Below are 23,246 nucleotides of genomic sequence, written 5' to 3'. Positions count from 1 at the left end.
AAGCATTAGGAAATTTCCAATCATTTCTTGATTTAATGCTAACTAAAAATATCTCATCCTCAGATTATTAGCACAGTAGGATGTCAAGGGTGAGAATATTTGTCCTGGAGATCCAACATAAATCCCTGTTCCTTGTGCAAGACCTGGGTTTCACAGAAAGTTCCTTTCTTGCTCTCTTCAGTTAAGTTTCCTTAGCTTTCTTAGTTCACTTAGGTGGTTTAAATACAGTAATTTTTTTGTTTGGACTGAAACCTGCTGATAACCACTGAAAAATCTCACTCATCTTTTACATGTTAACATGTTTTACCTACCTAAAAAATAGTCTGAATGAGTTTGACATTTGAAAATTCTAGGATTTGGGAAGGGAGAAGGGAAGCTCTATTTCAAAACCAGAAAAACGTTTCAGGAAATTCCAGTCAGTTCCACTCCTTGGGCCTGTGAGTCTACTTTAATTAGCACTTCCAGCTGGCCAGATTGCTGCTAAAGAACGTAGTTCTAGAGAGCTCGATCAGTAATGTTAAAAATGTTGATACCTCAGGATTTGAGAACAAAACCAGCTCAAATGGAAGACTCTGTTAATTAGATAATGAGACATTCAGGAATAATCCCTTTACTGAGAAACCTGATAATACCTTTATCCACTATTCTGCTTCCACTAAAACATTTGCATTCACCAAATTGCATATTTTTCCCTAATCAGAGTTTGCTTCCTTATAGCAGTTGACAAATAAGAGGTTACAATCTTGACTGGTGTTTAAAAGCCTTGCCGATCCTTCCCTTGAAAGGTTAATTTAAAATAAAGAAAATGGGCCACCTTATTCTCTCTTGGTAGTTCTGTAATAAAGGGTTGATTGTTCAAGCAGCAGCATTCAATTATTCTGTTTCTGATGCTATCTACATGTAAAAAAACCTAGCTTAGCTGGTCCCTGAAGGCTTTCCAGTTCTAGCCCACAGTGCAAGGATGCAAAACAAAAAAATTAGAGCCTCACAATTAACATTCAAAATGTCAAGCATTATGTTGTCAAGTTAAAGAATGAAATTTGCTTCCAGGAATATCAGATACAGAAAAGCTTCTGGAGTGTTTACCCATTTTTTAGTGAAACTCATTCTTTGAATATGTTGCTGGAGAAAAATAAGCTAACCAGGGAAGTCAAAGTGGCAGCCAGTGTTCAGAGAAATTGCCCACAAGTGTAGCCCTCCAGTTCTTGTTGAATTAATCATGATACTAGACCTCTACAACAGACATTGAAAGTGTACAGTATATTAATATAGCTGAAGCAGAAAACAATTGGTTCCCTATCTGTGTTTTTATTTCACTTTTTTTTTCCTCCCCTACAGGAGCTGGGATGCTCAAACAACAGATGTGCAGACCAAAAGCAATGAAATGTATTGCTCTGATTCTGATGGCTGAAAGGAAACCAACACTGACCCTCAAGAGTTTAGGGTATAAACGAAGAGTTTTAGAATTATGCATGAACACTGAGACCAGTGAATAACATCCTGGAATATACATCCTGTGTAAAATAAACTAGCTCTCAAAGGGAAAGTGATGTGAATGTCTCCAACAACTTTGAAATTAGTGTTAATTTTGATAGCGACATGAATTTTAGCCCCATATTTCCTCACTTTTACTTACTGATCTTCTAGGTGGAAAACTGAAAAGACAGGAATGTCTCAGAGGGGAAAATCGATGCTGTTAAAATGGATCCTCACAAACAGCAAGAGGGGCATGGCAAAGCAGCTCTGGCATTGGAAGGAACCTTGGCAGTGTTTAAGAATCAGATAAAGCACTTTTTACTTGCAAGCCAGTTGAAGCAGGCCTCCAGACAGACCAGTGCACAGGTGTGTTCTGTTCATTTAAAATGTCAACTCTTATATAAAAGAAAGATAAAATAGGAACACAAAAAACCCCCATAATCCTGTTAATATCACAAAAAAAGCAAGGTTTTGCCAAAAAGTATAAAATTCCTTGTTCCACGATTGAGTTCTGTTCAGTGGTTTGAGTGTGTATTAATGGTCTTTTTTTTCCTAAAAAAAAAATAAAAAATATGCTATCTGTGTATTTTATCATGTCAAGTGACAGGCATCATGTTCTGATGACCTGCAGTTCATGTTTGCAAAACTGTGCCACATTTCTTCTGCCATCTTAAATAAAAAAGTCACCAATGTCTAAAACACTTACATTGAAAGGCTTCACCAAATTGCATATTTTGACCTAATCAGAGTTTAATTCTTTTCTTAGTCAGAGTGTAGATGGCACAAGGGCTCCACAGAGCCTGAGCCAAGATATGGGCTTTTTCCAAGAAGCCCATGGAGCCTGTACTGTGACACACTTACACTGTGAGCAGAGGCACAATAATGCACAAGAACAGTTCCTTTGGGTAATTCATGTTTCCTGTATTTCTGGGAGAAACTCTCCCATACTCCTCCTCCTCCCTCCCCAGCTGCTTCAATCCCTTACTGAAAGGTAATACCACAAAATCCAGCCTTTGTTATCCAGTAGGAGAGCAGCAGTAAACAATTCAAGGACAATAGGCACCAGACATGTGGAAAACACTTCATTTTTACTGAATGGCCACAAAATCCTTTGCTAATTAGAGTTCCTGAGCGTTGAAAATAACTATAACCTGCTTGCTTATTGTTGAAACCCCATGTAGTTTGTGGAATGGAGGATCTCTTTAGAATCTGTTAATGTTTGGATTTGGGTTTTTTTTAAAGATGACACTTCAGACTGGAATACTGAAAAATACAGCTTAAGGAACAGCTCAACACTGCCAGGTAGTGTAGGTCAATAATGACTTCATACTTTACATTTCCAGTGACTTTTACCATCTTTTGCGTTGTTCAGTCTCAGGTTATTTGGCAGACCGCAGCAAAACCCCCATTTCCAGCTCTGGGAGGGCTGTGTTAGCTCCTAGACCCTTGTTCCCTGCCCGCGGCACTTGGCGAGGCGATGGCAGCCAGCGGGGACAGCCACCTGCGGCACCAGCCCGGCTCTGCCAGCCTTTGCTGCCCGCGGAGCCAGGGCTGACAGCCTGGAGCGATGACGGCCGGAGCATGAGGCTGGACGCTCCAACCGTGCTCGCCCACGGGGCTGTGGCACAGACAGCAGTGGCTCAGCGTGGCTCCTCGGCCGCGCTGGAAGCAGACGGGATCCCAAGTGTGTGAAAGCCCGCGAGGTCAGGCTTTGAGAGGGGACGCGCTGTGCCCTCATTCCCCACCGCCGGGGATGCCTCGCACCGGCAGCGCCGTCCCGCCCCGGGGGCAGCGGCGTGAGGGCTGGGCGGTCTCCGGGGCGGGCGGCCCCGCTCCGGACCCGCCTCCCCGCCCGGGCCGAGCACCCTCCTCCTCCCCCGCGCCCAGGCGGGGGCTGCCCGCGGCGCCGGGGCCACACAAAGCGGCGAGCGGCGGAGCCTCCGCGCCGCCCGTCCGGCGACAGCCGCGCCGGCCATGGAGCCGCCCGTGCCGCCTCAGGAGCAGCCGCCGCGCCCGCGCTCGCACACGGTCACCACCACCAGCAGCTCCTTCACCGCCAACCTGTCGGCCAGCTCCAGCACCCTCGCCTACGACAGGGAGTTCCTGCGCACCGTGCCCGGGCTCCTCATGGTGACCGAGATTGTGAGTGCCCCGGGGGCGCGGAGGGGCGGGGAGCCTCGGGCAGCGCCGGCCTGAGGGGTGGGGGTGTCCCTCAGCATCAGCCCGGCGGCTGCCCGGGGTCCGTGCCCGCAGGTGAGCCCCGGGGAAGGACGAGCCCACGGGAGCAAGAGCGGCTCTACGGCGGGGGCACCAATGTCCCGCCTGGAAACTGGAAAAGTAGCGCCGGGCACACGCGGTCTGCTCAGCCTCCCGTGCTATCTGCGGTATCATCACGGCCCGTAGCGGAAAGACGAGTTTTGGCAGACAGGGAACTGAGTTCTGGAGACTTTTCTGTAACCACATTGGTTGTGTATGCTTTGCACTTGATAGCACACGAAGAGTCATGATGTGAGAGTTAATTAAACAGTTTATCTTTGTTTCCTAGATCAAAGAAAAAAAACCATTTCCTTACGCTCTCAGTGCTTAGATACACCTGTGCGGGGTGGGAGGTGAACTGACGCCTTTTGGGTTTGGTGGTGAATTTGGTTTTTGCAGGTAGTCCGTAAGGTGTAAATGAATACAGAGAGCCAGGCAGTGCTAAATTCGGTCACTTGCCATAGTAGTAGGTGGTGAACAGCACAACACCAGGATCCTTCTGCTGGCCCGTGTGCCCTCAGTGTGTTAAGCAACAGATACTCAGCATCTCCTCTTAAAAATGATCTGTTTAATTCCATTCATCTACACTATTAATAATTAAGAGTCTTGAAGAACTGGCTGCCCCAAGTAACTTTTTGAGTTTCCTATGTGAAGTTTTTGTTGTGCTGAAGCTGCAAGGATTAACTTATCAGACCACATTGGTTTTCAAGGCTTGAAAACATTGTGCTTCACCAGAGCAGTGGAATGGCTGTTGGTTTTGCTGACTTCAAAGTTAAAATAACCAGGCGAAGCTTCAGGCTGATGTGTGATGTAGGACCTCTGGCAGGAGCAGTGCCACTGGAGAGAGGATGCACACTGACATGCCAGATTGCTGTGCAGGCCAGTAGTGATGGGGCTGTGAGGTCAGAGCTGGTACCCTGTGTGCCTGTGTCCTTGGGAATTCTGTCAATCTCCAGTACATAGGTGATTGTAGGCTTGCTTTGGCTGTTAAGTACAGGAGATGCTTCACTGTCAAAGCTGTGGTAGATCTGTGAATAAACAAGTTTTTGAAATAATAGCTGCTTTCTTTTCCACTCCTTTTCAGTTAGTAATTACAACAGAGTTATGTACCTTTCTCGTGCTTTATCTGAAGAGTGATCCCACTGTAGATTGTTACAGAGGTGCCCAAGGCTTTTCCCGAGCCCTGCTGGAATGTCATATATTCATCCTGGCTGTGAATACTGGATCGGCTGCACTCACATTGAGCTACATGGCCACGGGGCATGGACAGGCTCTCGCTTACTCTTTGTTGGAAGTGTGCCCTCAACTTTGTGTTGACAGGTGGTATTGTGCAGCTTACCTTTCTGAACAGTGATGGTGCTTTTTAGGGGGATTTTGTTTCCTCTCAGCCATTCCTTATTCCTGGGGTAATTGTAAAATGAGCAGTTCCTGGCCAACTCAAAGGAGCTAACAGAAGTCTCTAATGTAGATTTACTTTTACTGGTTTGCAATGGTGTATTTGAGAGGAAGAGTACAGTTCTGATATTAAGTTGAAAGGTGTAGGGCAGGTCCTACAGAAGTAGAGTACTGATAGAAAGTGTCTTTAAGGAAATACTTTTAATTCTTAACTCCACTTATTTTAAAGCAGCTAGAGTAGCTGTTCTTCCCTGAAATTAAAGAAAAATATATTACTGAAGACCTTTATATGGAATTAGCTGAAAGAACCCTAGTTACTAAAATCAAATAGCGAGTTTATATGTGTGTGTATATATATGTGTGTGTATATATATATATATATATTTTATATATATATATATATGTATTTGGCATTGGGTTTTGGTTAAACATTTTCCACCAGTTCAGTATGCTGGTGGTTTTTTGTTTGCCTTTTTTTTTTTTTATTGAGAGAAAATGTGCTTTAACAGTGCATGACTAAAGATCCCAAGACCTCTACTTCAAAACTTGCTGGGCGTATTCAGCAGTATTGCAGCTGTGTACCCTAAATCAGCCTGTTCTGATTGTTGTGCCTTGCCTGCACTGATTGACCCTTCAGGATGTTTCTGATCCTCAGTACTGATGCCCCAGCTTATAGCACAATCCTTCTGCTAAGGATTTGCAAGCCTGTAAATAAGACCAGCATGTAATTCAGTCTCAGGAGTTTGCAGCCTGGTAGATCTTTTCCAGTCTGAGCTCTAAAGGACAGCAGCTGTGGTAGGAGCATCCCTTTGCTTCTGGTGCCCCTTCTCTGGGACACCTGTGACATGGACAGGGAAGAAGACTGGTTTTAGTAATATCTGCTGTCAGTGCAGCTACTCATCTGCCAGATCCCATGTCCATGTTAAAGCTGAGCTAGGGGCATTAAACAATGGTGCTAAATGCTCTGAGAGTTTGCACTGTGGGGCTGCATAAATATTTGATTATTGCTGCTGTCAGTCAGCAATGTGCATGCAGCAAGAGGGGTGCAGTCTGTGTCTCCTGACTCTGAAACTCTCCTCTTTGTGCAGGCAAAGGGCAAATCTGTGTTATTCTTTGGCCAAAGAGAATGGAAAAGCAGAATGTTACCACATAAATTAAATATTCCAGCCCCTTAAATGAAGGATCTTGATCAGGTTTTGCTCCCACGTCCCTAATTTGCGTACTGTGAAGATGAATTTACTGCTCTGTGGATTTCCATGCGTGCTGGTAACCAGCCTACATCTGCACTGAGACTGTGGTTTAATGGCACAGTAAATTCAGCTTAACACTTCCTACTAAGAGATTCTTTGTAGTTGTGCAAAGCACTGGTCTGCTATTAACTCAGTCTGCTGTTTCAAATTTGTTCAAAATGAGTTAGCTTTATAAAGACAGGTTTTATGATGGATCAGGTATTATCCATCCTTTATGTAGCTGTTTTAGAGCCTGTGTAAATGTGGGATGAGGCTGACTGTGCCTATTCAGCAGTAATAGAGTTATGTACCCAAACCTGGTTCAGCTTAATTCTGTAATGGCTTTTGGTCTAGCACTGCATACATCTAGCATGAATGAGCTCAGAAATGCAGCCTGAAGTGTAGGCTAAATTACCTGGTGCTGACAGATTTCCATTGCCTTTGATGTCTGTCTCCATGATCAGAGCAGGTGCAAGGTTTCCTGCCACTCACTTGGAAAGAACTGGGGTCAGTTTATTTCAGTGGAAAAAGCAAAATGGAAAATGGCACTGGGTTTCTGAGAGGCCTTTGGAAACTGGCATGAAACGCAAGGCTGTCCAAAGCACTTATATACAGAAGTAGTGGTGCTTGCTGGACAGGGCAAGGGCTTCTGACTCTGGAAACTTGCAATTACTGGCCTTAGTTGGCCATTGACTCTGCAAGCTAATTTATCTGCATCTCTCTAACTTCCCAGAATGTCTCATCCATTCATGGAATATATATACTAATCTTTGTAAGGAGCACTGAGATCCAATGGTGAAAAGTATTGTAGAATATGTAAGTGGTGTTACAGAAAGTCTTTAAATGAGAAAATGAGATGTCAGTTGCCTGGGTTGATGCTGAAGTGAAAATGCATCATATAAAATAATTGATACTGATTCCTACAGTGTTGCACCAACAGTCCCCCTGGAGGATTTACAGTTTCAAAATGAGCAAGTATAGCAATTTCTAGAGATATCTTTTGAGTCTTTCTTTTCTGTAAAATGATGGCCCAGAAAAGCTACGTTTATCTTCCTGGGACTTTTATGGCCAAGAAAAATGATGGCTAGTGATACCTTCTCAGAGCTTTAAATCAGCTTCTCAAGTCAAGCATTATGGATCACTTTGGGGAGGTGGAGGGTTTTGTGGTTGCTATGGATGTAGTTATAAAAATATTTACTTTCTAGCAAGATGACATTGGTCTCTTCAGATTGTTGCTTCATACCAGTGTGTTGCTAGATGGAGCCTCTTGTAAAACTTGCACTACTGATTTTAAGGCTTGTGATGGCTATTTGACCTTGACAAAAACAAATACTTATGTAGCTTGGAAAGGTTTAGAAGGTTGTTACTCTGCTGATGCTGCACATGAGATCTTGTGATGGTGTAAATTGTACTTACAGTTGCATTTATTTATGCTGTTCTATGAACATTATTCTTTGAAATGCCCTGAATAAAATAGATACTTGAAATAGAAGCCTGATAGGAATTCATTTACTTTATTAGCACCGCATAAAATTGTGGTTCAAATTTATGTTTCTGGACAGTAACAATAATTTTGATCACTGGTTCATTATTCTTTTTCAAATGTTAGACCTCTGAACGTTTAATTCATAAAGGAAATATTGTTGACTTTGTTTATTCTAGTAGACTGGTGACCCTCAGAATATTAAATAGATATTGAAAGTTAGGTCAGATCTGAGATATTGAGGTTGCCACAACCAGAGCAACTGGAAATGTGCAAGTGTTTGTTTGTTCAACAGACTTTTCACCTTTGTCTTTTTCCTGGGAGATGCATCAAACTCATCTACAAATATTCAAGTGTTAAATTAACTCAGCAATAAAGTCATATAAATGTTAAGAAAAACAGAAGTAATATAGAAGGGATGATCTACTGTGAGAAAGCTAAAATACAAAAATTGCATTTAAAGCTCTCCTTGAATTTAGCTTTATCTTTTAGTCTTATGGCCTCTCTGACTGCAGTTCAAAGTTTTATGTATATATACCATCCTCCCCCTGCCCTCCCATTTCTTGGAAAAGCTCAGAAGAATAGCTCAGAAGCATGGAGGGAGTTCCAAAGAGCCTCTTTCCTCACCTGAGTGGCAGCAAGACTTTCTCTTCTTTCAGGAATAGTAGTGATTTTTTTTCTTATAATGTGATTTTTTACTCCAATCATAGCATGTCTGCTTGCAAGTAGTTGACAACACTGAGCTACCTCCTGACATATTGAACAAGTGCTTTGCCTGGAGGAGATGTACACAAGCACCATCTTAATATGATTCAGTTTGAATTACTGAATGGAAAAAAACCAAATCCTGTAGTGACTAGTCAGTCACTTCATCCAGCAGCTTCTTGCTCCTATGCATGAATAAGAAAACACACAATATAAAGTCTCAGCTCTCTCCTTTGGTCTTGATCAGACAAAACTCTTGCTGAAGTCAGGTTTCAGTTCTACCTTTCTTAGGTGCTGTTGTTCCACTGCTAACCCTTAGCTGTCTTTAGTGTACTGAATAGACACATCTATATGATTTCCATCTTCCTTTAGGATCCCATAGTTATTTAAAGTTCCGTTTCCTGTAAGGTCTTTGGTTTCCTGGACAAGATCAGGGTGTTTCCTTGGGAAGAGAGAACTGTTTGGGGAATACAAGAAAACAGAACCTTTTGAATGTGCTCCAAGTGATGATAAAAACAGTATTAGAGCTAAAATGGTAGGAAGGTGAAAATGCCTCTTAAATGGAATGAAGATATTTTACCAAAGGTCAAAAATGCAAAATATTCTCAATACGTCAGAGTTAAGGTACAGCACGTATGAAATGTCTTTATCTCTTCATGAGAAGAATGCTTTAAAGTCATACTTAAACATCGACTTTGTTGTTGGGTGGATAGTGAATATAATATAAATCCTCCCCCTCTCCCTCCCAAACTCTAGAAATTATTTTTCTTTTGTGCCTACAAAAATTCTTATGTGCACAAACTTACTTTTAAATAAATAAATAAATCGATCTTTGGGGGCTTCAGTGGCTATGATAGTGAAATGTGCAGTCCTCACATTATTCCTAATGGAATAGGCAGAGCTTCCCAGGTGCTCAGCTTTAGCATGATGCTGTGGCTGGGTGTGAGTCATGAGGGTAAATGCTGAGGGGACCATCATGGCCTGAGGACAAAGGTCGATGAAATAGCTGTAAAGAGACTGTGACTGCATTCCTGAAAATTGCCTTTTTCCAGATATTCACAGGAGTCCCAAATCCCTGGGTAATTGTGCTGTGGGAAGACAGTGGTAATGCCAGACACCTGATGGTGCATTTTGTCCTAAAATGAATTGAGATCCTGGACTTGACTGTGTCTCTTTTCTTTGTGGTTATTCATTTATGGTTCAGTTGGGATTGTTGGGATTTTTTTTTCTCCCATTGTGTTATATTCTTTTTTTTTCTATTTCTGCACTCTCATTCCTGCTTTCTGTTTGTAATTATTTTTTTTTAAGACCACAGGTTAGAGGATCTTGAAGTATTGTATGCCTATCTAAAAACCCCTGTTTTCCGTGCAGTGTATGATGAAGACGTGTATTTGTTGGCAGTGTAGTAAGAATGTGAACAGGAAAAGGACACAGAAAGAAGTTGCCTTGTATGGGTCACACTGGATTCTTGCAAAATCATTAATGCCCCCCAGGTTTCTGAGTCCATTAATAAAATTCTGTTTCTAGAGCAAAAGCAGATGCCTTTCACTCCCTGCCCTTGGGATGGGAGTGCTCCTGTGTACCTGGGGAGCCCACTGATGTGTCTGCTCTGTTCCGTGCTCTGAACCTCCTGTATAGCACCAACGGGCAGGGTTGGAGCAGTGGTGCCTCAAAGATTTTTCTTTAAAATTGAATTCTCAAAACCACAGAAAAATTCTCTTGGGGACTCTCAACACTTCAGAATGGGAAGTGTGGAGGGAATGATGATGTTTTGTTCTTGTTAGTTGATTGCCTTCTCATTCAGCCTACTGTTTTTTCCTGTTCCCTTCTGGGAATAACAGTGCCATAGATTTAGTTTATAATGGTCATGCAGAAAAATATGCATATATATATATACATGCATATACACACATACATTTATATATATAAATAGGTTTTAGCTTCATTTTATTTTGGATAAAGTACATATTGTGTGATATTTCTGCACCTTTTCCCCTTTGAATTCCAGAAAAACCACAGAAAGTGTGTCCTTGCAGAGAGGACCTAGCTCTTTTCTTTTTTCTAGTGTCAAACAGCAAATAGCTTTTATCATCCATCAGGCCTTTGGCAAGGCAGTTCTGTTCCTGTGGCCTGAGCCAGTTCCCTATGGAAGCTGCTGGCACTCATTCACCTGCCTCTGAAAGGACCAGATCAGGTATAAGGCTCTTGAAACTCCAGTGGAGGAGGGACTGAGTAAGGAAAGAATCAAGTCACTGCTTTCAGTGGTACCTGGGACTGGTCCAAGGAAAGTTTGGTGTTATGCTTATGTTAATCAACTTAAAGAGGCTGAGCTCTTGGTTCTACATGCATTAATACGACATCCAGGCTTTGCCAGACCTCTTCTCTGCACAATCTTGGATAATTCCTGGGTGTGACTGCATTTTTGCCAAGCTAGAGCACAATATTGAGTGTTTACACTGACCATTTTTGCAAGCTATGGGTGTGCAGATGACACTGGTGCAACCACAGGTTTGCTGAGAGAAAAATCTTCAGAGCAAAACAAAACCAGTTTCAACAAATTGGTATTGTTAGAGGTATGCAGTCTGTGCAGTTTGTTCTGGGCAGCCACAATGTTTCTGGTCTGATTTATGATGTGCTAAAATCAGATTTTGTAGAACTGAGACAAAGTAAGTAGGTGTGGTAGTAATCAGTAAGGTGCCAGTCTCTGGATATATCATAATCTAGTTATGAAGAATAAGTAAATTGAAAACATCCCAAGCAGGACCCTGGAAAGAGGCCATGTGTGGAAAGCAGCCTCTCTGATCATACTCTGGTAATCACTTCTTGTCTTTAACTGGTAGCCTAATGTGCACAACTTGAAAGGAAATCTGTCAAGAACCTCTGCTTTATACCGGAAAATAAGAGCAGTTTGTATCATCAGCTTTAAATGTGGCTGCTGTGTCCAGGCCTGAATTTAAATTCAAGGTGACACTGTCTTTGCACAGATCCTCGAAGTTGTGCAGCTGCTAACAGGCTCCCTTATTTCATCTTTCTTGGCTTTTTTTTCTTTTTTTTTTTTTCACTTTTTTTTTTTTACCCTGTCTGTCCCATTAATATATATTTTAGCATAGGTTCTCTGCGTTCAACAATAATGGTATTCCAAAGGCTTCAGCTCCTATGGTAGGTAGTAGCTGAATGGGGCAGCATGGTTTTGAGAGAACTGTAGGTGAAACTTAAAAACTGAGTGTTGCAGGCAGGAATTCAGCACTGAGGGACAGGGGAAGAGGTTAAAAAAAATCCTCTATCAAAAGAAAAACATCTACAATGTGTCTTTAAAATTACGCTTGAGCTGATAACATCAGCTTTGGTTGTGCCCAGCCAGAGACAGCCACTGTAGAGCAGACTGACAAGGATCAGGTGAGGAGAAGGTGAGTCAGTGGTGATTGCCTGTTACTGCTGCTGTAGGTTGGAAAGCATAAACAAATGCACAGTTGTCCTTTACAGGCTCAGCTCACAACTATGATACATGCTGGGGAGAGTGGTGCTATAATTCAGTCCTTAGTGGGGAAAAAAAGACCAAAAAATGACAGCATTTGTGCTGATTTGATTGTAGTTTAATTTGTAAACTGTGATACAATTAAGAATTAAAAAACATTATTATGTTATTAAGGTCTTGGAAATTAAGAAGCCCCAAAATCAGTTTCACCCTGACAGTGTTGGTTTTGTATTGAATTGTGTACAGGTACTGGAATCCATCAAAACCTGCTTGATCATGTTGTTTTTATCAAGAAACTTCTGTCATGGTCATTTCACAAAAGAGGTTTTCTAGGCGTGACTGGGATATTGTGCACACAGCATTGGAGGAAGTCATGTTGTGAGTAAGGAAAGGGATTATTCAAAGGAAGAGGATGGTCTCCTGGCTAATTGCTTCCTTGGAAATTTTGATTTTTATCTTCTGCTTGCACCACAATGTTCCTATGGGATGCTAAACTAGGCAAGTAAGGCCTAGATTTCATTGTGTCCACTCTACTGCTTGTTTTCTGAATCCCCAGCTTTGGGTCTGAGTTGCAGAAAAAACAATTATTCTCTGATGTGTCTGAAAGTCAGTAGGAGCTCTGTGTTGTAAAGATGCAAAATGCAGTGCCATAATAAAAACTGTGGGAAAAGAATTTTCCATAAATTCAGCAAGAATTGGCTTTTGACCCTAATTTTTAATGCACTGTCTAAAATTGGGATAGCATACTACTCTGTCTCACAGAGATGTGTTTAATAGTTTATTGATGGACTTGTGGGGCAATACAGATAACACAGTGTTTTTCAAGAGCCCAAGCAGATGCAAAGCTCTGAGTTGCAGTTCTGCAGGCCATGCAAGTAAACAGGAAGAAAGCAAAACAGGGGGAGGCTGTTCTGAAGAAGGCTTTCCCTTCTGTTGCTCCATGCAGGTGGTGGTGTGCAGAAGGGGAAAGCATGTGGTCAGAAAATTATAGGCTATAGCATAATGTATACTTAACCAAGGATAGAATTAAGATGTGTGAAGAACTCGTTTCTGGAAGTGTTGCATACTTAGCTGCAAGTATTTCAACATGTTTGTCCCTCTCTCTCGTCCACTCCTCTGCCTCTGTCCCAAGTCCTAATTTTCCATCACTCTTCTGTGGTGGGTTTGGTTTTGTCTCCCTGCCTCATTTCTTCAAGCCCTCTTGTCCAGCAGCTCAGGGCAACATGCCAAAATCCTGCTTTGCATGATTTTCATCTGCTCTTCTTCATGCTTGACAGAGAAAATCAACATAGAAAATGCAGCTCCTACACTAAAAATTTGGCAAAATGTTGTTTTAAGAGAGGAGATGTTGGGCAACTGAAAGAACAGGCTCTGCTCAGTATGACATCCATCTTTAATGATTTCATAAAGCTATGGGTAAACAAAACTATGAAAAATACCATAGTATTTTAGAACAGTATTAGATATGTTGATAGTGATACAGTGATTTAGGTTGTTGGTGAATATTGTGACCTGTTTAGTTCTTGCATTCATCCAACATACAACATTCTCTAAAACAAGAGGCGTAAATCAGGCTAGACAGAGATGGATTTTTTTGAGACCAACCACAGTCTTGTGGTGATCTCAGTGAAAGATGAAAAAGGCTGAAAACTCTTCAATAGATTCAGGCTGCATGGAAAAGCAAGATCCCTGCTGGAATTTCTGATTGATGCTTCAAGGCCTCTCTGTGTGCATAAGGCATGTTCATTGGACTGTGCAATACAGTCATAACAGTTACTGTCAACAGTCATTGCCAGTTGACCTCCAAGCTGAAAACATTTCCCCTTTCCCATGCTGTTACTAAGATATAGCACAGTACCAATCAATACATTAATTAGTGTTCTTTTTATTTCTCTTAATGCATGGGGAGGCGCTTGGATGCTAAATAAAATTCATACTTGACAGAAAGACAGTTGTCATTGGGAAACTACCATATTTAGTTTTGGAAAACCACAATCCTTATTTTACTCATTTGAGTACATTCTTACAACTTTAAAAGGCAGTGTGCAAGAGGAAAGTAATGACTTACTTGGAGATGGCTTCTCTTGTGGTGTGTTTGCTGTTTGAAACATGAGCATCCATGTAAAGATGTATAAAACTAATCTTGAACATACAGTGCAGGCCTGTGGAACTGTAATTTAATGATGAAACTTGCCGTGAGTAAAACAGTGATAAACAGCTTATATGTTACTAGGTACAATTTCATTGTTCCATTTGGTATATTGAAAAGATTTTTTTGTTTAACTTCTCAGCAAAAATTGTAGGAATCTTACCCGGGAGAATGAGGTTTTCAAGCAGTTTGTCCCAAACTGGGGATTTCTTCCTAGACTTTGGCAATCATGAAACGTGACCAGACGCTTGTACAAAGAACTTGACATTCTCTTTATGCAGTAACAGACAACTATCTAGCAAATGTTTGCCTGAAGTAAGCAAGTCAAGATAATGTGTTAAAGGTGAGATGGGGTCTCTTGTAAAGTGTTTTACCAGCTCAAGTTAAAATTAAACTGAGTGCATAGCAATAAATGAAAAGGAATTCTCTAAGCTTAGTTACATCTAATTTTTCACGTCTTATTAAGGTGTACAACGTAATGCTAGTCTTGGGGGGCAAAAATGAAAAAACACAAAAAAAATCCCTCTCCCCCCCAAAAAACTCCAAAAAAACCTCCAACCCACCTTATACTATGCCTGAAGTAATTTTCACTCTGAAAAATGAGCTTAATTTCAAAATGCCTCTTCAATTTAGGTCTCAGTTTAAAAAAATTGCAGAAAAGTGAATTTAAAATGAACGCTTAATTTTGACTTGTGCTGATTGGTGTTTCTGTAGATTACATATTACATGGACAATGTACACAAGCAAGAAGATGACCCTGAGAACCAGTGCAAACACAGTCCGGATGAGTTGATGGGAACAAAATCAGATTAAGATCTAATGTACACAAACAATATTGTTATGAAGAGAAGGTTATAATGAATCAGTTCTTGATACTCTTAAAACCTGTTGTGAGCTTCCCATTGACTTCAGTCATCCCGACATATCTGCACACGAAATGAAGAGAACATGAAAGCCAACCTGCCGTGAAGTCTGTGTGCTCTAATCAGCGCTGGCATTGTTTGTCAGGCTCCTCAGGACAGCAGCTCCTTTCCGAGAGCCGTTTCCTCTCCTCTTGTTGGCCTTTGGTGAAGGGCGGCTCTGCTGCTGCTTCCGTTCAGCGCTGAAGAAAAGGGTATGCCCAGAAACCTTCCCCACTGCTTTCTTCTGCCAGGGCCACGGATTAGTCTGATAAAAGATCACCTTCTTAAGACCTTTCTTCTCCAATCCCCCTGCGTGGGCAGTCACTGTCATGTTAGATGCAGATTAGGAGGAGCCTAATTAATGGCTTTTACCATTTTCGTGTTGACCTGTTGTGTTAAAATTGACTTTGGGAGAATAACAGGCATGGTTAACCCACTTGGTACCAAGATTACCCAAAAATTCCCTGTTTCTTGTACACAGTTTCTTTGGCTTGAACATCTAGTTGATAGTTGATGGAAGGGGAAGCTGTTCAGATCCATTGCTTGGGCATGCTCTTTTATAACCCAGCTGCCTAATTTATTTCTTCAAAGCTCCCTATAGTCATATATCCCACAGTCCCAGGACATACTTTATTTTGTAATGAAATGCTGATAATTTTTTTACATCCACATCGTGATTCTATTAAATCCTATGTATCAAAACAGCTCAGCATCAGAACTATCAATCTAAATTTGTTTATTCAATACAACAGATGGGTTTGTCCCATAGCTGTCCTGCCTTATCACTGGATTATCAAATGATATATGCCTTTTCCTGTATCAAAGACAAATTGCTGTGGATGCCATGCTCTTCCTTTTCCCTTTGTGTGAACTAGCAAAGCTCCCAGCTTGTGATGACTTTCAGTGCCCTAATTCCTTGGTTTCTTGGTTTTATGTACTAAGACCTGCAATATTGTTGGCAGAAGGAGATTACACTACATGCCTCTGTGTTTGTGCACATTTCATCATAGCGGGCTGAGTTTTCAGTGTATGGATGTAGGCATTTTGATATAGCAATAATTCATAGATTGAAGAAAGGGATATCTGCAAAGTACTATTTTTTTGTACTACTTTATATATGTGCATAATTTTTAAAAATTATTTTAAGATTTTTTCCCTTTTTGATTTGAAACTAGTAATATCAGGCTTTGCAGGAGAAATGTGCTAAGTATCTCTGCACGCAGACTTTTTGAACAAAAAGCTGCCATGTCATTGTACAGGCTTTCCCTTCCCCCCTCAGTGGGAAAACAGGAACTTCTGAGGGGGCAGTAAATAGCTGAAATACTTAACAAAGAGCACTTGAACAAAAGGCTGGTAACACCTCTTTATTGTATCTGCACTATTGTCATTCTAGGGAAGAAAATATTGAGCAGAAGAAAGCCGTGATCCAAATCTGAGGAAATAGAAAGGGGAAAAGGTGTGGAAGTTAGCTAAGTAAATATAATTAAGTTGATTGTGTATATTGGGATGCTATAATATAAACAGCACTGCAGGAAAAGGCTTGGGTTTTTTCAGAAGAACCATTTGGGTGGGAAGGGCAAGCTGTAAGCTTGCATAGTGATATGGAGGCTTTTTATTCAAAAAAGCTTGCAGTCAAAGATATTTTCAAAGTGTTTTTCCCCCAGAGCAAGTGCAGAGCACCCCCTCACTCTGCCTGTAACCCCTCAGCAACTTGGCTGTTGCTACCTTTAGCTCTTCTCCCCATAACCTTGGTGTGAGTGCTGCACCACTTGCTGCTCAGGAATCACAGCTCACATGCAGACAGCCTTCGACAAAGCCAGTGGCTGCATTTTTGGGTTTTGGTACTTTTGGCTGCCTGCACCACGCCAGCAGCTGACCCAGTCCCAGCTCGCCCCAGCCTGAGCCGTGACGAGCTGTGACCTGAGCACAGCAGTGGTGGTTGACTCATAAACTGTTTCATGGTGCAGTCTGACAAGGTGACTGCCCTCCATTTATCTGCCTTTCTCATCACCAAGTGGTCGCTGCTCTGGGAGCCTTGTCCTCCCCTCTCACAGCTCAGTCTGTGCATGAAACTGTGCCCTGGGACAGAGCTGGTGTCCTGGTCTGCTCTCTGGGCTTCGCTAGTGCAGGGGATGGGTGGAGGCTGGGTGGGATGGAGGGCAAGCAGTGCTAACTCAGTCCAACAGCTTGATGTGCTGAGGAGATTTCCCTGAAATTTAGAACAAAGCTCTAGCCTGGGCTAGGACTGTGGGCACACTTTGCTAGATCAGTTTGGGGGTTGTACCAGCTTTTGGTGTAACAGCATGCTTGTCTCCCAGAGGAAACTGCCCTGCTGACAGAGGAACTGGAAGGAGAATGTGTGGGAAATACGTTACCACTAAGAGGGGTAATTGCTCTAAACACCTTCAGGCATGCGAGATTCATTAATCCATAGTAATCCCTGTAGTTTGTAGCCATCTGACATCTGAGCTGTATTGGGAAATCAGATTTAGAGGAGAAATGGAATCAAAAATTCTTGAAAACCCAAAATATATTAGCTGTATTGTGGGGACAGTGAAGCATGAGGGAATGCAGTGAAAGCAGCAGCTCTTGGCATTTCTGTGTTTATGCATTACGGGAGGCAAATACAGAATTTCTGGTTTCAGACATAGCTTATAAATGCAGACAGCAGACAAGGTCTCCATGCCATGCTGTTCTCTGCAGTTCACACTTTAGCCTGTGGTGATACCACAAACCAGTGATTTGTTTACCTCAAATACACTGAGCATTAGAGTGCAGTAACTGAGGAGCAACTTTGTCTGCAGTCACCCTTGCAGGGCACTAACCTCTGGCACAAAATCAGAGCAAACATCTGAGCAACGTTAAATCATTTCTGCTCACATATTTAAATCTGGATAAGCCAATGGATTGAGGTTATTTTTTTTTCCTTGATTGGAGACTTTTTTTCTTGCACTAGAAAGCTGGCATTTGTCACCAGTTGTTCTGTTCTTTGTTTACATAAGGCCCATTGAAGCAGTTGGAGAACATTATACCCTGCCCCACAAACAGGCACATATACTTAATTTATGACTTCGGTAGTTTGAATTTCGAGTGTCAGGTATCCCACAGACCTTTTTACTTTGTTCTTTTATGCTGCATGCACTGCTTGAGTATTTATTATGGAGAGTAGACAGGCTGTGGGAAATCCTTCAGGCTTGTGGACTTCTTTCTTCAGAACCTTGAAAATAAAGTTATGGAGCTCAAGAAAAAGGAGTTCTCTAAAAGCATGACTGATGCGCAGAGTTGTTTTACTTGTTTGGCCAATTAATTTTTTTTTAATTTGGCATTAATATTTTCACTTGCATATAATTCTTCACTCTAAAGTTGCTTTAGTACCCTAAACATCTCTGCAAAGCATTAAATGTGGAACAGTGATAACAAACCTTAAATAGGCCTCTGTTGAAAACTTAATTCTGGATTTGTTCTTGATTCCTTCAAAGTCAACTCTTTCTACTATTACCACAAAAATAATAAGAGAAAAATAAAGCAGAATTAAAAAAAAAACCCAATGTAGCTTGTTGCCAGAAGCAATGCTGGTATTTGTGATTATCTCTTGTTCAGTTGTGTCTTGTCAACAATTTTGAAATATGGCCCTTAGTTCAAAGTTATCTTTGATATATTGGTGACAGATGGACATTTTGGAAAAGGACATGACTTGAAACTGACTTCAGAAAAATTCAGATGAGAAATGGGGCTGGGGTTTTTCACCAATGAAAGCAGTAGACATTATGGCAGCTTTTTTTAAAAAGAGAAGATGAATTTTATCATTGCAACGTCTGTGCCAAGGTGTCATCTCTTTCCAAAAAGCATGTTGTAAGTTGAAATCTTTATGCCATTGGCAACATGGCCAAAATGGTCCTTTCTGACAGTGAAGTCTTTGAACATAAATGCCTCCAGAACAGCATATGCAAGTGTTAAATATTTATAGGCATGCAGTTCTTCTGTGTTGTTATTGCTAAGTGTACTCAGGAAAGAAAGCAATTTTGCCAGAGAAGGAAAAGGATTTTTCATTGAGGTGCTTCTACAGCATGTGGATCAGTCTTTGTAAAATCCTTAATCTTTACCTAAGAATGTGAATCATAGTCCTTAGGGTTTGATTATTTTTCCTGGGACTTAATATAGAAGTAGTTAGCTTCTAAATATGTAGACAACAACAGATCTGAATGCAGACTTCTTTCCTTATCTCTTTATCATCTTATTTTCTCCTCTGTTTGTTGGGTGAGGGGAATTGTTTCAACTTTTCTTCAACTAGAAGAATCTATCTCACAGCAAGAAAAAATTCTGTATTTTACAAAATCTATTTTTTTGGTTTTCAGCTGTGGAAATTAAAAGATGCTTTCAGTGTAAAGGTTTTTTTGAATGAGCAGCTAAGGGTTTCCTCCTATTTAAATGGATGAAGAATGCAGCAATAGGTTTTCATAGCAGGTACTCCCTTTGAATTTTCCATTGCATCATATCTGGCTTTATGACTCTGTATCTTAGCTATAGGGCAAAATAAAAGTTATTCCCAAAGCAGTAATAAGCTTCCTATTTTAATGTAGCAGCTAAGACTTGTGAAACAATGCTGCATGCCCGCTAATTTTAGGCATCTCTATTTACATGGCCTAACAGGAAGGTGGAGACGTAAAAATAGCAACAAAGAGCCAGTGACATTATTAATAAAGCAGCTGTATACAGCATTGTTCTCTTGTAGACAGCATTTAAACAAAGTGAACTACATAAATAATCATTTATAATTCATAAGGTAGCCATTGTTAGGAATTCTTCTTTAAAAATAATTCACCTTATTAATGTAAAAACGATGGCAAAATTACTTTTTTTTGTGGGTGTGTAATTCACATGCACACATGCATCAAATGTTAAAATTAGCTTACAAAATCATTGCCATTTATTGAGAAGCTGGTATTTTTCTACCCTCAGGAACTATGTCCCTTCAGGGGAGATGGGAAGGACAATAGAGTGCTGCAAAACTTCTTTCAAAGGAAGAGTTTGTATGTTCATAGACGAGGCAATATCAAGGTTAAGGATGACTTTTCATGTATGTGATTTTATTAGATCAGAAGAACAAATCCTGCCATCATGCTCCATACCAGTAGTAGTTGTTGTAATAAAAACAAAAAAGTAAATAGCCACATTGGGGAAGACATGTTCAGACAGACACAAATGGCCCTGTGTCTTTTGAACTCAGAATCTGCTTCTGCCCTTTTCCAGTTTAAATAAAAAAAGAAAAAGTAAATGATATTACAGACAGTTACTGCATTTTTTTCTTAGTTTTTCTGTACAAGGACAATAATTTCTTCACAATGCACTTCCCAAAAGCAAGAGACAAACATTGTATTCAGTGAACACAGCAGGTTAAGCCTGCACATTTAATTTGTATAAGTGCTTTATAAAGGAGAAATAGTATTTAGAACTCAAGGACCATACTGTGGTCTTCACCTCCAGAAATATGCCTCTACTGCTTGGCTTGAAGTAGTCCTTCACAGGAAGGATTTCTCAGGAAAATTCTCATATGTTTGTGAGCCAGTCACTGCATTTGTGTAAAGGAAAAGGAATAGGTTAAGCTTTTTGTCTGCCCCACCCAAGCTTCTGAGGTGGAAGGGGGCAACTTATCCCAGAGTTAAACTGCAGGTGCACTCTGGAAGTCCTTTCTGTCTTGAGAGGAGATGTGAAATTCATCATCAGCTGACATTCTTGGTGAATGTGAGGAAGCGTCTTCCTTTGTCCAAATCTTAGCTTCATGTCTCAGAACAAGAATTCAAAAAGCTTGCCAATGTGGTTTTCCTTTGTTTTTTTAATTTAAATTGCCTCAAAGAAGCACTGCAAGCTCTTTTAAGTCCTTCCACCAAGTAGCTGATATTCCTGACAAATGTGAGCTCTCAAATCTACACATAAATTTATACTATGAAGATCTAAAATTTAAATCAAATAAATCATTTGACATTGTATGAGTGCAATGATAGGTCTCCTCACAAATCAACTCAGTAAATTGCTCCTGGATCTCCTGTGGGTCACATAGGATTTATTTTTACTTCTCTACTACCTGTATGGGAACAGGACTGTTTAAAGGACTAAATTGAGTGTTAGCTAATTCTCAAAGAAATCAGTTACAGCTTTTACTCAGAACTCCAAAATGTATTAATTTTTGAACGTTAAATTAAAAAAATCATTCAGCCTTGTAGTTTCACCAATCTTGATTTATAAGCAGGCTTTTGAAAAGGAAAAATTATTGGAATATGGAATTTAATCACTACTTTTATATCTGAAGGTGTTTGTACTGAATCTTCAAGTTTTTCCTCAAAAAAGCCATCACCTCTAGAGGCTGCACAAAAGAAGCCACTAGGAAACAAAAAATTACATATCCTCTGCCTTGTGTGTCTCTGTGTGACTATTCTGCTTTGTAATTGTCTCCTTTAAAATTCGTACTTGAAGGCGTTTAAATGAAAATTTGCTCAGAAAGTAACTGAAAAGGCAGATTATTTTTTATTTGATTCTAATGTGCTATTACTTTACATTCTCCTTTCTCTGCTGCTGAAGGGCAAAATGCAACAGCAATTCCAGTGAGTAGTCCCCAGCTCCATGATACTGCAGTGTTTGCTGTAGCAGTACCACTTCACAGTTTCCTGACAGGGCTGGGAGGAGGCAGTGAACTTGGAATCAACAAGCATTTCTGCACAATATCACAGTGTTTCTCTCTAGGAAATTCAAGGTGGTGGGAGAAACCCCTGCCACGGCCAGGCCTTGCTGAAGTGGAAGGAAAAGGGAGTGGCAGCAGCATTCCTTTCAGTAGCATCCCTCGGGATTGTTCGGTAAGAGGCCAGGCAGTCTCCTCTCCTTGGTGTTTAGATGCTCTTGTCGACCTTTAGAGATTGAGCACTGTGGAGGTCATTGCCTTGCACTGTCACCCTTCCAGAGCGGTGAGTAAGTGCTGCTAAGGTCAGGCTGCTTGTCTCCAGTAGCGTTTTGTGCCAGCCCTCTTTATTTTTACATGACACTGTGGCCCTGATGGAGCCACTGATAGCAGTAACCAGTGTGGTCCCAGCCAGCTGCAGCAGCTTTGAGCTTGCAGGTCTTTCTCCTGGCTGCCCATCTCACTGTATTCTGCATCAAGACACTTCTTTCAGACTAGAGAGTGTGAAAGGCACAGCAAGGCTGTCTTCTGCTGCTTCTTTGTAGATGAAATGATGAGTAGCACTGTGATACCAAGTTAATGTATGCATAGTTTACAGTAACCTATAGAAATTACTCCATGTGTGCAGATCCTCAGGCAAAACACAAGGTTGAGTTAGAATTTACAGGCATGAGTAAGCAGTACTGTGCTCCTGAATGCAGCTCTCAAACTCCAGAGCATTTTATGTGGAAAGTGCCCTGGGACAAGGACCAATCTTTATGCTTTGTACACATTTTAATGGTCTGTTAATGATCAACCTCCACTCTACTGAAAAGATAAATTTCATGATGATATAATTCAAGCCAGATTCTTCACAGTTGCTAGAGAGATTATTTGTTGTAATTCTACTTTAGAAACAAATTATATATTGATGTGGCATGTAACCATCTCATCCTATTCTATTAACACTTTTACATCTTCCAGTCCTTGGTTGCCAGGGTTGCAGGAAAGGAAGGCAAGTTAAAACCAGAAGTAATGGATCTGGTCAGTGGTTTGTTTAGCTCAGTCTCTAATAGTCACTCTCACTGAAAACTTAGGGAGGAATGTAAGAAGGAGCATGTACTGCAAGCCTTTCTTCTCTGTTATCATTTCCTAACTTCTGGCAAACTGCACATTTAGGAATTTCCAGTGCTGAAGATTGCTGACTACCCTGACTGTCATGTATGTATATTATATATACAGACATGTATATAATATATACAGACAGGGCTGACCCAGAGTGCATGTGAGGTTTCCCATGGCATTCTGTGATTTGCTTATGTACTGTGGGTATTTTTCCTTCTTTTTGATTTTGTTTTGTTTTTAAAGACCATTTAATTCTGTTGCTTTTCATCTTTTTGTATGATAATTTTAGCAAGATGCTTCTTGTGTTGCAAGTCCTAATCTACTCCTTGCTCCCCTCTTTGTGCCACCTGACATTCTGCAGACTTCTGTCATATCCTCCTTCAGTCTTCAACAGAAAATTGG

At 41.0% G+C, this 23,246-nt stretch overlaps 2 protein-coding genes across 2 annotated transcripts in view; both read left to right on the top strand.

Moving 5' to 3' along the window:
* GPD1L (glycerol-3-phosphate dehydrogenase 1 like) overlaps positions 1-1,604 on the top strand; it is a 40,071-nt gene extending 38,467 nt beyond the window's left edge. Inside the window, exon 9 of the mRNA XM_039706056.1 lies at positions 1,339-1,604. Coding sequence (XP_039561990.1) covers positions 1,339-1,383 — 45 coding nt within the window. The 3' untranslated portion in view covers positions 1,384-1,604. The remainder of the gene's footprint in view (positions 1-1,338) is intronic.
* A 1,553-nt stretch (positions 1,605-3,157) lies between these two features.
* Positions 3,158-23,246, top strand: part of CMTM8 (CKLF like MARVEL transmembrane domain containing 8) — a 34,928-nt gene continuing 14,839 nt past the window's right edge. The window contains exon 1 of the mRNA XM_039711539.1: positions 3,158-3,618. Within this exon, the coding sequence (XP_039567473.1) occupies positions 3,451-3,618 (168 nt within the window). The 5' untranslated portion in view covers positions 3,158-3,450. The remainder of the gene's footprint in view (positions 3,619-23,246) is intronic.

The sequence above is a fragment of the Passer montanus genome, unplaced genomic scaffold (genome assembly GCF_014805655.1).
Source record: "Passer montanus isolate IOZ18808 unplaced genomic scaffold, ASM1480565v1 scaffold10, whole genome shotgun sequence".
Taxonomy (NCBI): Eukaryota; Metazoa; Chordata; class Aves; order Passeriformes; family Passeridae; genus Passer; species Passer montanus.
This window is presented reverse-complemented; position numbering and strand designations above follow the sequence as displayed.